Source organism: Pezoporus occidentalis, unplaced genomic scaffold (assembly GCF_034315485.1).
Source record: "Pezoporus occidentalis ecotype Australia unplaced genomic scaffold, CSIRO_AGI_Poc_V1 ctg271, whole genome shotgun sequence".
Classification (NCBI taxonomy): Eukaryota; Metazoa; Chordata; class Aves; order Psittaciformes; family Psittacidae; genus Pezoporus; species Pezoporus occidentalis.
In genome coordinates, this window is record NW_026914622.1 from 149,327 (window position 1) to 162,923 (window position 13,597).

Genomic DNA, 13,597 nt, shown 5'->3' on the forward strand with positions numbered 1-13,597 from the left:
TCCCATTCCAGGCAGAGAAGCTCCTGTGCAATTCACAAAGACAGACTCCCAAAGCAGACCTACTTATTTCACCATAAAAAGCTTCCACAAGAGGCTAGTAACATCAATAGTGAAGGAGAAAACAGTAATTTGGACAGGATTTTAGAGTCACTGCCCAGCTATGAGCCAGGTTACATTGCTTGAGAGTTCAGATCGGGGTGACAAGCACCACAGTGAATTAACATTTCAGGAAAGACTCAAAGATCCAGATACAGGAAGATGCATGGGGTGTCCTATGGGCCTCGAACACACCAAGTGGCTTACAAGACAGTTCTCAATTTTAATTCCATTACTTAAAGTAAAAACTCTTCATAACCTAAAAAAGCATCAAACAACAGTGGATCTCAGCTCTGTCCTTCACACTGCTTTTTTAACTGAAGTGGATTAAGTATTTCCTGTTGGCTGGTTGCATTGCAAAAACACTCAACAAAGGAAGCCCAGGTTATATGCAAGCTTTTATCATGCCTCAGGCCTGACAGATGGACAGGAGGAAACATCAAGTGTGCTTCAGTGCCGGGTCTCATGTCAGGCATGTGCAGCTTGCACAGACCACTCTCCTCCAAATACACATCATCAGACAAAAAAAAAAAGAATCACTTTTCTAAGTGATCTTAATCTATAAACTATACTGTGAAACTTCTACCCTACACACAGGGCAAAAAAAGTAATAAGCAAAACTAAGGGAACTACTATGCAACTATAAAAATATAATGGGGGGGGGTTACAGGAAATAGGATAAACAGAAACTAAATCAGATGAAAGAGTTCAAGTAAGCTTGCCCTCTTTATTAGGAACTTTTTATTTTTGAGCTTTTTGGCTTTTTAAATGATTTAAATTAGGAAATAAAAAGACGTTAGAGCCTTCTTTGTATTGTAAGTATTTCAATAATATACATGGAAAAAAAAAATCCTTTTGAAAACAAGTTCTCTAACACACAGAGTTCTTCTCTGCTACCAAGAGATAACAAGAGCCTTGCAGACATTCTAAATATATGAGTATAGACTAAGCATGAAGTGATCTGGACTTAACAACTAAGTGCTTTAAACAATAAATACACATTTGTGATGATTTAAGTTTTTGCTATTATTTAAACTGTCATGAGTGGAACAACATTTTAACCCACACTTTTGCAACAAAGCCAAAGCAGAACCACAGTACTCTCACCGTTCTCAGGAATTAACTTCAAATCATTGGGTTTTGTCATGTATACATGGAATTGTTGCCTGTAGTACATAAAAAGCCCTACAAACCCTTCTAGTAAGCAAAGATCCCATTATTAAAAGCTTACCTCTAACAAGTAAAACAATGAAAAAAGATAAATTGAATCTTGTAAAGCTATAGTGCTGCATAGCAGATGGAATTACCAGCAATTGAAAACCTTAAAAAAGGGAAACTTTTACTTTTTATCCTTTCTTTTCACCAACAATTCAACTAATGCTTTTACTAAATCTCTAGAACAAAAAATCAGCTTAATATGGTAGATATGAAAAACAAGATTCTCAAAATAACAGGTGCAGAAAATCACCATGAATCAGCCCAATCCATAAAATGGAGGGTTTGTATCTTATAAATGGACTGCTCTGAAATCTTCTGATAAACACCACAAGAATACTTCTTCATTGGGATTTATTTATTTGAATAAAGAAATTTAAAAAGAATAAAAATCTCTGTATTGAAAGGTTAATAATCAAAAGGCTCAGGACAAGAATGAAGATATTAAAAAATAATACAATTTCTTCCCTTCAAATGAAGAAAATGGAAAGGAAGATGGGGCTTTCAAAAACTCATTAAATAAATTTTTACATGCAAAAAGATATTCAGCTGACGATTGAGAAGTTCCTTTCCAGTCCTGTTTCATATTAAGTAACCTGAAAAATAAACAACCCCTTAAATTCCTATTAAAATCCGTTTAGAAACTTAGAGGCTTAAAGAAACCAATTTAAAAATATTTTATTGCTTCTATGTTTCCATATATATGGTACATATATAACTGGTAATAAGATGAGAATAGAAATGAAAAATCCTTTATAGTTCAACTGAATGACATATAAAAGCATAGTGTCCCCAGCCTTCATCTTAAAACAAGAGTAAAGTCTCAGTTTCTCCCTTTCTCCCCCCTGTCTATTCCAAAGCCCAAAGAAATGAATTATTGGTCCTCATTCCAAATCAACTGGCAATTTCTCTCAAGTGCATTTCCTAAAAGTTAGTTCATCTGTTATTAAATAATTAATCTAATTAATCTAAAAGGGAGAGGTTCTACCAGAAGGCAATTAGACATCTTTGCTAATGCCAACCCTGTTCTCCTTCCCTCAATTATAAAAACAGTCAAAAAAATATTCTTCTCTGTTCTTGGAAGCTAACACCAATACAAAGCTGCTGTTACAGAGCAATGCTGAGCACTACAACATTTGGAGATGAAACACTCTGCCACAACACTTTCACACATGATAATGGCTTTATGAGGAAAACCAGATGGTTAGTCCACAAATGAAGTAGTTTCTTTCGAAGTAAAAGTTTGAAGTCTTATTTTTATTAACATTATTTGATAGATTTGTTATCCAGGATGAAACTCTTATATTCTATCTATTTAAAAAAACACAGCTGGAAAAGATGAAAAGTCATTTTGCATTGTGGTGGTTTACCTTCCCAGACCTGAATTACTGTGGTCTCTTTTTAGCAGAGAATAAATTTCCATTAGCATATTAAAGAAAGAAATAGTTACCTAAAGCTAATGTATGAACAAATCTATGTGAATCAACTGTCAGTAGGAACTGGCAAATTGGACCTCCTTAATTCTGATGTGAAAAGCTAGGTAAAAATGCTATTTCAGTGTATGCAACTCCTCCAGTCATTTTAAAACATTCTAAAATTTGTAAGTTTCTAGATGGATATTATTGACAGTCTCTTACATCCTAAAAGCATTTACATTTGTTTTCAAAACAGTTCTTGGCTGTCCTTTAAAATAAACAGAATAAAACCACTGTTCCTGTGGTTAGTAGTAGCAGCTCTCTTGGGGCTCCAGCAATAAGAGCACAACCTTCCTAACATAGCAGCAAACTTGGCAAAGAGTAAAATGTTTCTAATATGAAGACATTTCAATTATGCCACTCTGGGCCACTACCAATTGGCCTCATTATTCTTCTTAGTTTGCTCACAAAGACTCAGCTTTCCCATTCTCCTTAAGAGTGATGAGCTTCTTCAGAAGCACTCCTCTACTGTTCTGACACATTTCTCAGCAAAGCAGATGGTAAAGACAAACTTTGGCCTGAGGAGGTCCAGAAATAAGACATCATGGAATACTGCTGCTTAACTTCGGGGCTGAATTTTCAAAGTGCTACTAGCTAAAGCTATAGACAGGCTCAATCAAGTGAGCAGCAGAAACAACCACACCAAGAGGCACAAGAGCCACCAGCTTTCACACCAGCAAAACCACCGATATTCACCAAGGGCAACTCTCTGTGTGCTAGGCTTTTGGGTGCAATTTTTTTGACCTTTTATATTGGCAGCAGTGAAGCTCATGAAGAAATCAGAAGGGGCACCATAGCATGGCCTTGGCACTAGTGTGTGCCAGTTACCGTTACCCAGTGCCAAATCACCAAGTGCATTCACATCACTTAGCTTCTCCGCACAGACACAACATATGAATGATGCAGAAGAGTAATTATCAGAAGCCCAGCTTCACAGGAACATAAGTGAAGAGCTTTATCTTACAGGGAAGGGAAACACTTTTATTAGTAAATGCTTCAAGCTTCAAGTAAGTGAGCCTGCAACTTGAACTTGCAGAAACTGCCTGAGACAGTGTCTTCACTGAGGTCATAATACACACATTTCTCCATTACAGACAAATCAAGAAGTAGACAGTGTACCAAAGCTCAGAAGAAATTCAGTAGTACAGGATATCAAGCTAAAATACTGGCTATTTGCATTATTTAGCAGCCATCTGTGAACACCAAAGTTGCCTAACTTGTGTACTCTATTTCAGCAAATTTGTGATGACTTAATATTATAGTTACTTTGATTTGCTTCCTTGATTGACATTAGCGATTTTGGTACACTCCCTTCACATTTCTAATTAGGACTTTGAAACAAGAACAGACACTGTGCTTCTCTGACATACATCTGGAGAGAGATGTCCCTCAAACACTAGAACACTGAAAGACTGCTCCCAAAATCTTTCGCAGACTTGACACACAATTCTGAGCAGCAAGACTCTGACAACAAAATCAGTGTCATATGGATTAAGCTAAGCATACAGTACAGACAACTAGTAAAGCTAATAATCCACGTAATTTCTTATCGAATCCTGTTGATTTAATTTAAAGTGCTCTCTAATCTCAGATATGAATGGTAAGGTTGACAGGAATCAGCCTTGCAGGAAGATATGGCCTGAACAATCAACTCCTCTTTACCACACTTCACAGCTACCCAGAGATAAGGCCACCCACTTATACTGCATGCAAGTACAATAACCAGAGTTCTTCTGTACCACCCAGCCTACCTCAATTGCTCCAACAAAGAGCAACTTTACTTCAGCTATAGCAAAAGATGACATAAGGGTACCTACTTGTGCTAAGTTTGCAAAGGGCACACGTAAGATAAAAATGCATTTATTTGATTCTTAACAATTATTTCTTTTGGGTGCAAGTTATGTGGCAGGTAGTGAGCCAGAGACATCTCCCAAGCATCCACAAAGTGCACAGCAATTCCTGAGAACATTTTTCTCATTACAGAATCAAGCTGAAAGGAATACCAATCACTGTTAAAGAGGCTCACTTCTGGCCCAAGCTCCTGAACATTGGCAGTTCTGATGATGATTGAAGTCTTGGGGCTGCGATCCAGCAATTGAATAATTGATCTCCGAATGTTCCTCAGCCGCTGAATATACACTTCCACAGGGAAAGTGCTGAAGTGGGACCATATAGTTATGGCTATCACTGTGTTTCTCCCACCCACTATGCCATTCAGTTCATTGGCAATGTAGCGCAGCTCACTGCTAAAGACTGTGGAGAAGCGAATGGGTGGCCCATGACAGCGGAACTTCACTAGGATATTGTGCTTCAGATCCACAGACATGAAAGGCCCCACGTTCTTAGGACTCCCCAGGTTAAATTCCACTAGATCTGAAAACCCAAGAGCAAGCGTTAGTGAAAGACAACAAAAGATATTAACACTATCAAAAAGATGCTAGGACCACAGGGCAAAATCAGCAGTAGATATGGAAATCTGAGTTTAATTCTGAGAACTCTAAAATGAAACAGAAGATGAGTATCATGCGTGTTTCAGCTGCATATTTCAGAGTGGAGTTTCTGGGTGCTGAAATCTGCAAGAAAGCACACTTCAACTTCACAAGGCTGTTCATGCCTTTCCCAAAATATTTCCTTCTCTCTCTCATAAAAGATATTTTCCAAATAGACTCCTTCAGTCATTTGTTCTCTATAAATCCCAAGTCCACGGAAATCCTCCTGGCAGTTTTAGGACTCCATTAAACTTAAAGATGACTTCATAGAATAGTTAGGGTTGGAAAGGACCTTAAGATCATCTAGTTCCATCCCCCCTGCCATGGGCAGGGACACCTCACACTAAACTGTATCACCCAAGGCTTTGTCCAATCTGGCCTTGAACAACACCAGGGATGGAGCATTCACAAGTCCCCTGGGCAACCCATTCCAGTGCCTCAACACCCTTACAGTAAAGAACTTCTTCCTTATAACCAATCTGAACTTCCCCTGTTCAAGTTTTAACCTGTTACCCCTTGTCTTATCACTACAGTCCCTAATGAAGAGTCCCTCCTCAGCATCCTTATAGGCCCCCTTCAGATACTGGAAGGCTGCTATGAGGTCTCCACGCAGCCTTCTCTTCTCCAGGCTGAACAGACACAACTTTCTCAGCCTATCTTCATACAGGAGGTGCTCCAGCCTATTGATCATCCTCGTGGCCCTCCTCTGGACTTGTTCCAACATTTTCATGTCTTTTTTATGTTGAGGACATCAGAACTGCACACAATACTCCAGGTGAGGTCTCACGAGAGCAGAGTAGAAGGGCAGGATCACTTATTTCGACCTGCTAGTCACACTCCTTTTGATGCAGCCCAGGATATGGTTGGCTTTTTGGGCTGTGAGTGCACACTGAAGCTGGCTCATGTTCATTTCTTCATCAACCAACACCCCCAAGTCCTTCTCCGCAGGGTTGCTCTGAATCTCTTCTCTGCCCAACCTGTAGCTGTGCCTGGGATTGCTCCGACCCAGGTGTAGGACCTTGCACTTGGCATGGTTAAACTTCATAAGGCTGGCATCAACCCACCTCACAAGCGTGTCAGGGTCCCTCTGGATGGCATTCCTTCCCTCCAGCATATCAACCGAACCACACAGCTTGGTGTCATCGGCAAACTTGCTGAGGGCACACTCAATCCCACTGTCCATGTCAGCGATGAAGATGTTGAACAAGACCGGTCCCAACACTGATCCCTGAGGGACACCACTCATTACTGGTCTCCAGCTGGACATTGAGCCATTGACCACAACTCTTTATGTGTGGCCATCCAGACAGTTCTTTATCCACTGAGTGGTGCATCCATCAAATTGATGTCTCTCCAATTTAGAGACAAGGATGTCATGTGGGACAGTGTCAAACGCTTTACACAAGTCCAGGTAGATGGCATCAACTGCTCTACCCCGTCCATCAGTTCTGTAGCCTCATCATAGAAGGCCACCAAATTGGTCAGGCAGGATTTCCCCTTAGTGAAGCCATGCTGGCTGTCATCAAGCACCTTGTTGTTTTTCATGTGCCTTAGCATGCCTTCCATGAGAATTTGCTTCAAGATTTTGCCAGGCATGGAGGTGAGACTGACTGGTCTGTAGTTCCCTGGGTCATCCATTCTCCCCCTCTTGAAAATGGGGGTTATATTTCCTTCAGGCCCCATGGATGGATTCTATCAGGTCCCATGGACTTGTGCACATTCAGGTTCTTAAGATGGTCTAGAACCAGATCCTCTCCTACAGTGGGCCCAGGGTATCAATTCTTACAGTCCCTGCGTCTACCTTCCAAGGCCTGGGTGGTGTGGTCAGAGCCTTTGCCAGTGAAGACTGGGGAAAAGAAGTCATTAAGAACCTCAGCCTTCTCCAAATCCAGGGTAGGCAGTTCTCCCTATAGCTTCCTGAGGGGGCCTATGTTGTCCCTAGTCTGTCTTTTACTCACTACGTACCTATAGAATCCCTTCCTGTTATCCTTAACGTCCCTAGCCAAGTTTAATTCTAATTGGGTCTTAGCTTTCCTAACCTGGTCCCTAGTTTTCCAGACAACATCCCTGCATTCTTCCCAGGCTGCCTGTCCTTTCTTCCACCTTTTATAAGCCTCTTTTTTCCCCTCGAAGTTTCCTCAGCAGCTCCTTATCCATCCAAGGAGGTCTCCTGGCCCTCCTGCTGCACTTCCTTCTAGTTCGGATGCAACACTCCTGAGCTTGTAGCAGGTGATCCTTGAATATCAGCCAAGAGTCTTGGGCCACCCTGCCCTCTAGGGCTATATCCCATGGGACCTTACTAAGCAGGTTCCTGAAGAGGCCAAAGTCTGCCCTCTTGAAGTCCAGGGCAGTGAGCTTCCTGCACGCTCTTCTGTCCTGAGGATCTCAAATTTGACCATCTCATGATCGCTGCAACCAAGGCTGCCCTGGAGCGTCGTATTTCAAACCAGCCCTTCCCTGTTGGTGAGCACAAGGTCAGGCATGGCACCTCTACCTACAGGCATTAAGGAGTCTCAAAGTCTCTATTCCAACACAATTTAACTGCTTTAGGGGTAAGGCGTGAGGAAGGAATATCTAATTGGCTACTGAAATTCTGTTTTCAGGTTAAAATAAGGGAAGCACAAGAAAGGGCTCAAAACCAATCAACAGTAATGGAAGTCATTTTCTACTTCATTCTAATGTCATTCATGTGATGGGATGCTGCAAGGCCTTGCAAAGCAACCCTAAGTGACTTCTGCCATGCCCCCTAGGTGGCCACCTTAACTCACAGCTACCGCAGCAGTCCTTACTGGTGAAGCATGGACAACTTTGCAGACACCTCGTGGCCTCATTTCCAAGGCCTACTTGTTTCCAGTGTCTGCTTTAACATTTGACTAAATGCCTATCTACCAGTACTCCCAGTAACGTTTTGTCTTTCTTCTTCCTTTACATTGTCATCCAGTAATATCAACTTTGTGTTTGAGATGTGAAAAATAAAATTATGCAAAGTTCTGTAAGGACAAAACGAAATGAAGAAAAAAAAATAATAAATTAACCTGGAACAAATGCTGTCAGATATTCAAACCACTGCCTTATTGTAGAGTCTCCAAACAGGTGGATTACTTTTCCTTGTAAGCACTTGGTTATATCATCTGACTTGTTAAAATGATGGATCCAATGTGTTCTGGACCTCCACTGATCTTCATAATAATAACCAGCAGGTGAAGCCATAGAATCTTCAGCTCTGTCTACACTGCTTGAATCTGGAAGAGAAAAGTTCTTTAAAATTATGTACAGGAAAAACCAGCCTCCGTAACCTTCATGGACATATTGCCAGTGGTGTATGAACATCTTTCCTAGTTTAAAGCAAATTAGTATGATGTATCACACAGATTAAAAAGCTTACAGAATCACAGATTCATAGAACAGCTTGGGTTGGAAGGGACCTTCAAAGCTCACATAGTCTAACCATCCTCCAATGAGCAGGGACATCTTCAACTAGATCATGTTGCCAGGAACCACATCCAGCCTGGATGCATCACAGTTCTGAAGCCTGATGCATCACACTTCTTTAAGCTCCAGTATTTCACCCCTTCTGCAGCAAAACCTGCAGGAAAACCAGGCCGAGTTGGCTGAACTATTACAATTTCACTCCTCTCACGTTACATGGTGTCCCTGATAAAGTACAAAGTAGTGAGTACCTGTCACCTTCCACAATTGGACAGAAACGCTCAAGGGTGGGTGCTTGCAGAGGGTACAGAGCAGCAGGGACCTCCGTGCAGCGGCGCTCTGCTGTCCCCCAGCGGCCATCCTGCCGCCAGCAGCGCGGCCCACCAACCCCAGCGCGACAGCCAGAGACCACTCAAAACACAAACAACCGAACAAAATAAGCCTGTCCATGGAATTACACATACACACACCGACACTCCTGCTCTGACCACACAGGCTGCAAGAGTGAAGTCTGGATTGTAAGGACTCCAAAGCTTGGAAATGCCAGAATTAAAGCTGTGACCAAGCATTGTTTTATGTGTCCTTTGAATGTATGAATTACAAGTCTCTAATTCCCTAGATTTCCTACTTTCTCTCTGCTACCTAGCCCCTTCCCTTTTTACTGCCCACGATAGGTGGCCCCCTGAGGAGTAATGAGACTACCCCAGGGAAGCTCTATTCTGTAGGATGACTAGCAAACTTGCAGATGTCAGGCAATACCTTGCAAGCAAGTGCCAGAGATTAGAGGAAGAGAAGCTGCAATCTCATAGTTACGTCAGCCAAACATTGCCATGGCCAAAATCATGCCAGGGACTGTTGTAACTGTGTAAAAGTACATGCAGAGAAATTCCAAGCATCCTCTGGTAGATGCTTCATTATAACACAGGTATAGCCAAACTCAGTAAAATTAGACCATAAGCATGTTTAAGCACCCATTCCCAACCACCATTTTTGGTCTCACTGTGTGCAATATGATCTGCGTCTTGCATTAGTAGATGTTAACCTCCTTAGTTAACATCTACGTTTTTACAGGGACACCATAAAAAGCAAACTACTATTCTGTTTGTATAACAGAAAAGACTATAATGATGAGTACCACAAGACAAAGCACTAGAAGATTGTATCTCTGGATGTTTCTTTAAATCCGGCAACAGGGACAATGAAGGAAGAGACAAAAACTAGTAATGTTAACTCCTCTAATATGTATAAAACAGGAATCTTACAAAAAAAATAAGGAAAATACCTTCATACGATCATGTAATTAAAGAATAATTCATCATGTGAATTCACAACTTCAGTTCATTTGCTTCTTAAATTTTGATATAAAAATGATTGCACTTTTTATCTCTTAAATCAATTCTTTGACTATACATAAATATATGAAGATGGTACTAGAAAAACTTTTTGACGCCTCATGCTAAACCTAACACCAGCATTTCAAATCTGTGCACAGTACCATCAGTTTTGTTCCAGAATTCAGAAATTCAGAATCCGGATAGTCTGGATTTTATAGAAGAGAGTAAAAGCTCCAATCTGAACAGTTACAGACCAGGAATAGAAATAAAACTTGTATTTCAGAAAAAAAAAAAAGTTAAAAATATCATCTTTATCTACATTTACCCTTAAACAGAAAGGTATGTGCAAAAGCAAGAACAGCAGAATAATGCATTTATGTGCCTTCAAACCTAACAAAGCCATACATCCACCACCGTTATACCAATGTATTAAGTTTATTTATTCAGAGACCGTTCTTCATAGACAGAATTTCCCCAAAGAATACTGTGCTACTGCTATCAACTCTTTCTAATCCAGCATTACTCCTCAGGAAATGAAGGCAAGCTTTGATCCTGAAAACTCCTGAAAGAAGGGCAATGTAATCAAATTTCAAATTTGCAGCAGTTTCTGTGAGGAAACACACAGGATAAAAAAAAGGCAGCAAAAAACATCTCATCTAAAGGATGTGAAGAAAGAAAGCAGGGGGAAATGCTGCTGGCCTAATAGCAGCACTCTTTCACTAGTGAAATGCAATTCTAAAAGCAAGAAATGCTGTAGGCTGTTTTCTGTTAAGACATTATTGCCCATGTCATGAACTCTGCCTTTAAAGTCTCCTACAACCTTATGAAAACACGCTTTCAATCAAGAAGCAATTCCCTGTGTATCACACAAAATGAGTCATACAGGCTTTAAGATGTATATGGATATGAATGAGATAACCCTCTAAGTTGAACTTATTACAGACCATCTCTTTGTTCTGTTTTTAGACAGTGTGTAGAACAATTAGATTCTGGTCCACAGCTGCAGATTGTGACATCATGTGGTTAAACAAATGATAGTAATGCTTACATGCAAATTTCCAAAATCTGGTAGTCAAAATACTTAGAGAAAGAAAGTAAGAAATGCCACACAGCTGGGTTTGCTAGAGTAACTTGAGATTTTGGTGAGCAGTTATAGTATGACATTTTATAACCCTGAGTAAGTGCTAGAAAAAATACACTTTTGGAGAGAACAACCTTTTTATTGTCTTTTGCTAAAAATTCCATGTATGTATGAATTTTAGTCAATTTTATTGTTAGAATCATAGAATAGTTAGGGTTGGAAAGGACCATAAGATCATTTAGTTCCACCCCTCTTGCCATGGGCAAGGACATCTCACACTAAACCATGCCACCCAAGACTACATGCAACCTGGCCTTGAATACCGCCAGTTAGTACTAAACTTGCATTGCAGTTAATGCCCAAAAACCTGTGTCTTCTAAAGACAAATTTAAAAGTTATATTCCATGCTATGAAAACAAGCAAATCAATTATTACCTTATGCCTATTATTCTTTTTATAAATTTAGTTATGCATTACAAACAAGAATCTTACGAAGTTCACTTTACCTGTAAATGCCTTGGGCTTTACTATCACTGAATCAGGTCCACTGGAGAGTATTGGCCTTTTGATATTCACATCACTTGGAAGAAAAAAAAAAATAAAATTGTGTAAAATTAACAGTAAAATTTGAAGGTAATACTAATTTTTTTTAAATCACTTCAAATAAGTAAATAAGGCTCACTAAGAACTTAAATTTAAATTCAGTCTACTCACTATAGCTGAATTCATTCTGTATTATTTTCCACTATCATTCTGAATCAGAATTCAAAATTTCATAGCACTAGAACACAAATCTTGCAGACACTTTTATCGGCACAAACCTAGATAAAGCTATCAGAGGTCTGCAAGATGCTTTGGGGGATTTACCACAAAGAGGGAACTTCTCAACTTGTGGTACATGTGCCACTGGCAGGAGACAAGACACTAAAAGGGTACACTGCTGCGGGAGCAGCTCCCAGCTCTGCCAGTGCTCTACAGGTGCTTATCACAGAAAAAACTTCTGCTGAGGTACTTACTGCTTTTAGCCCCTGCAATCCCACAGCCTGCTCTGCAGCACACAGTGGAGCTTGTGGCAGTTCAGCACCTGCAGTTCTAGCTATAGCCTAGGCTGGAAGTGGTTTCTCCTTGACCCTGGGGAAGACAGTAGTACCAGCTGCTGTTCAGAGATCTCCAGCAGTAACTTTGGTCTTCCAGTAGGACAGCAATTTGCTGAATATAGAAACAAAGCTTATCCCTTTAAGCACCAAGAGACCTCAGAAGTACTTGCTTGTGGACATCAGTGGATTCTGATCGCTTTGTGTTGGACAAATATCACTACTGTACAGCTGTGACAGTTGCAGAGATTTAATACTAAACTATTCTGTCTTTTGTTGCTGTTTAGAAGAGAATCCTTTTTCCAATGTTTTTTTCCATTTAAGAAATAAATAATTTGGAATTTCTATAAGCAGATTCAGTAAAGGATCTCAAAGGGGAATGAAACAAAAAACCAAAATATGCAGGAAAAAAAAAAATCCCACTCCCATTTGGAAACCTAACCAGTCAGTATCAGCCATATGTTGCAGGTGAACTGCCTGAGGCACAGAAAGTCAGAAGACCCACTTACAATCTTAACAAGGAACAGCGAAAAACCATTTCCACTGATATTTATGGTTGACCTCTGGCTTTCAGTTACAAACATGCACACTCTTTCCTAATTAAACTATTGGGAGCTGCTACTCTAAAGCCTTTCCCAATTTAAACCTCAAGTGAACAACCTGCCACAACATTTTCAACATCTTTTTTTGGAGAGCAAGGCGGTAGCCTACAGCTACAATTCTGACACTACACAGTAGCTAACTATGTCTAATTTCAGCTAAGGGTATATCCAGAAGCAGTTCTATCACATCTACCCAGGCACTAAGGGATATATTTTTTAAAAAATGCTGAATGCAGAAGAAAAAGATGTCTGTGAAACTAATTAGGTTCAACACTTCCTATAACATGCACAGATCATTTCCACTTTCAAAGGTTTTGCTCAGCAGCTTGTCCTACCAGGTGTTTTCTTCATGACTGTCCTAAAATTCTTCACAAGATTTAAAAGGAACACATTACATTAGATGCAAGATGGCTTTTGCTGAGGGTAAAAGCAATTGTTTTGTGTAAAAATAAGCCTAAAACTTGGACCTTTTTTAGGTAGCTCAGACTTGGCCAAAAAAACACCCCAAAACATCTCAAAGCAGAGATTTGTATTTGTATACTTATTTGTATTGCAAGTGTAGGTGTGCAAACAAAAGAAGGAAACAGTCCCTCAAACCACACCAGATTTAGATAGCATGCTCTCTAACATAGCAGGTGCACCAGGGTTGAATTCAAAGCATAGAGAGAGAACTACGTTCCAAGATTCTTTAGTTTAAGATTATTGTGCTCTTGGCACAGCTGAATGGAGGGAAAGAAACTATTCAACAATTCACACCAAAAACCTGCTCCTGCAGATACACA

The 13,597-nt window shown here is 40.2% G+C and overlaps 1 protein-coding gene across 4 annotated transcripts in view; it reads right to left on the minus strand.

The window, feature by feature from the left end:
• Positions 1-790: 790 nt before the first annotated feature.
• NXPE3 (neurexophilin and PC-esterase domain family member 3) overlaps positions 791-13,597 on the minus strand; it is a 480,868-nt gene continuing 468,061 nt past the window's right edge. For all 4 annotated transcript variants that reach the window (XM_062624791.1, XM_062624794.1, XM_062624793.1 and 1 more), the window contains exons 4-6: positions 11,626-11,699; positions 8,311-8,517; positions 791-5,159 (exon numbers count right to left, since the gene is read on the minus strand). In XM_062624791.1, the coding sequence (XP_062480775.1) occupies positions 4,609-5,159; positions 8,311-8,517; positions 11,626-11,699 (832 nt within the window). In that variant the 3' untranslated portion in view covers positions 791-4,608. The remainder of the gene's footprint in view (positions 5,160-8,310; positions 8,518-11,625; positions 11,700-13,597) is intronic.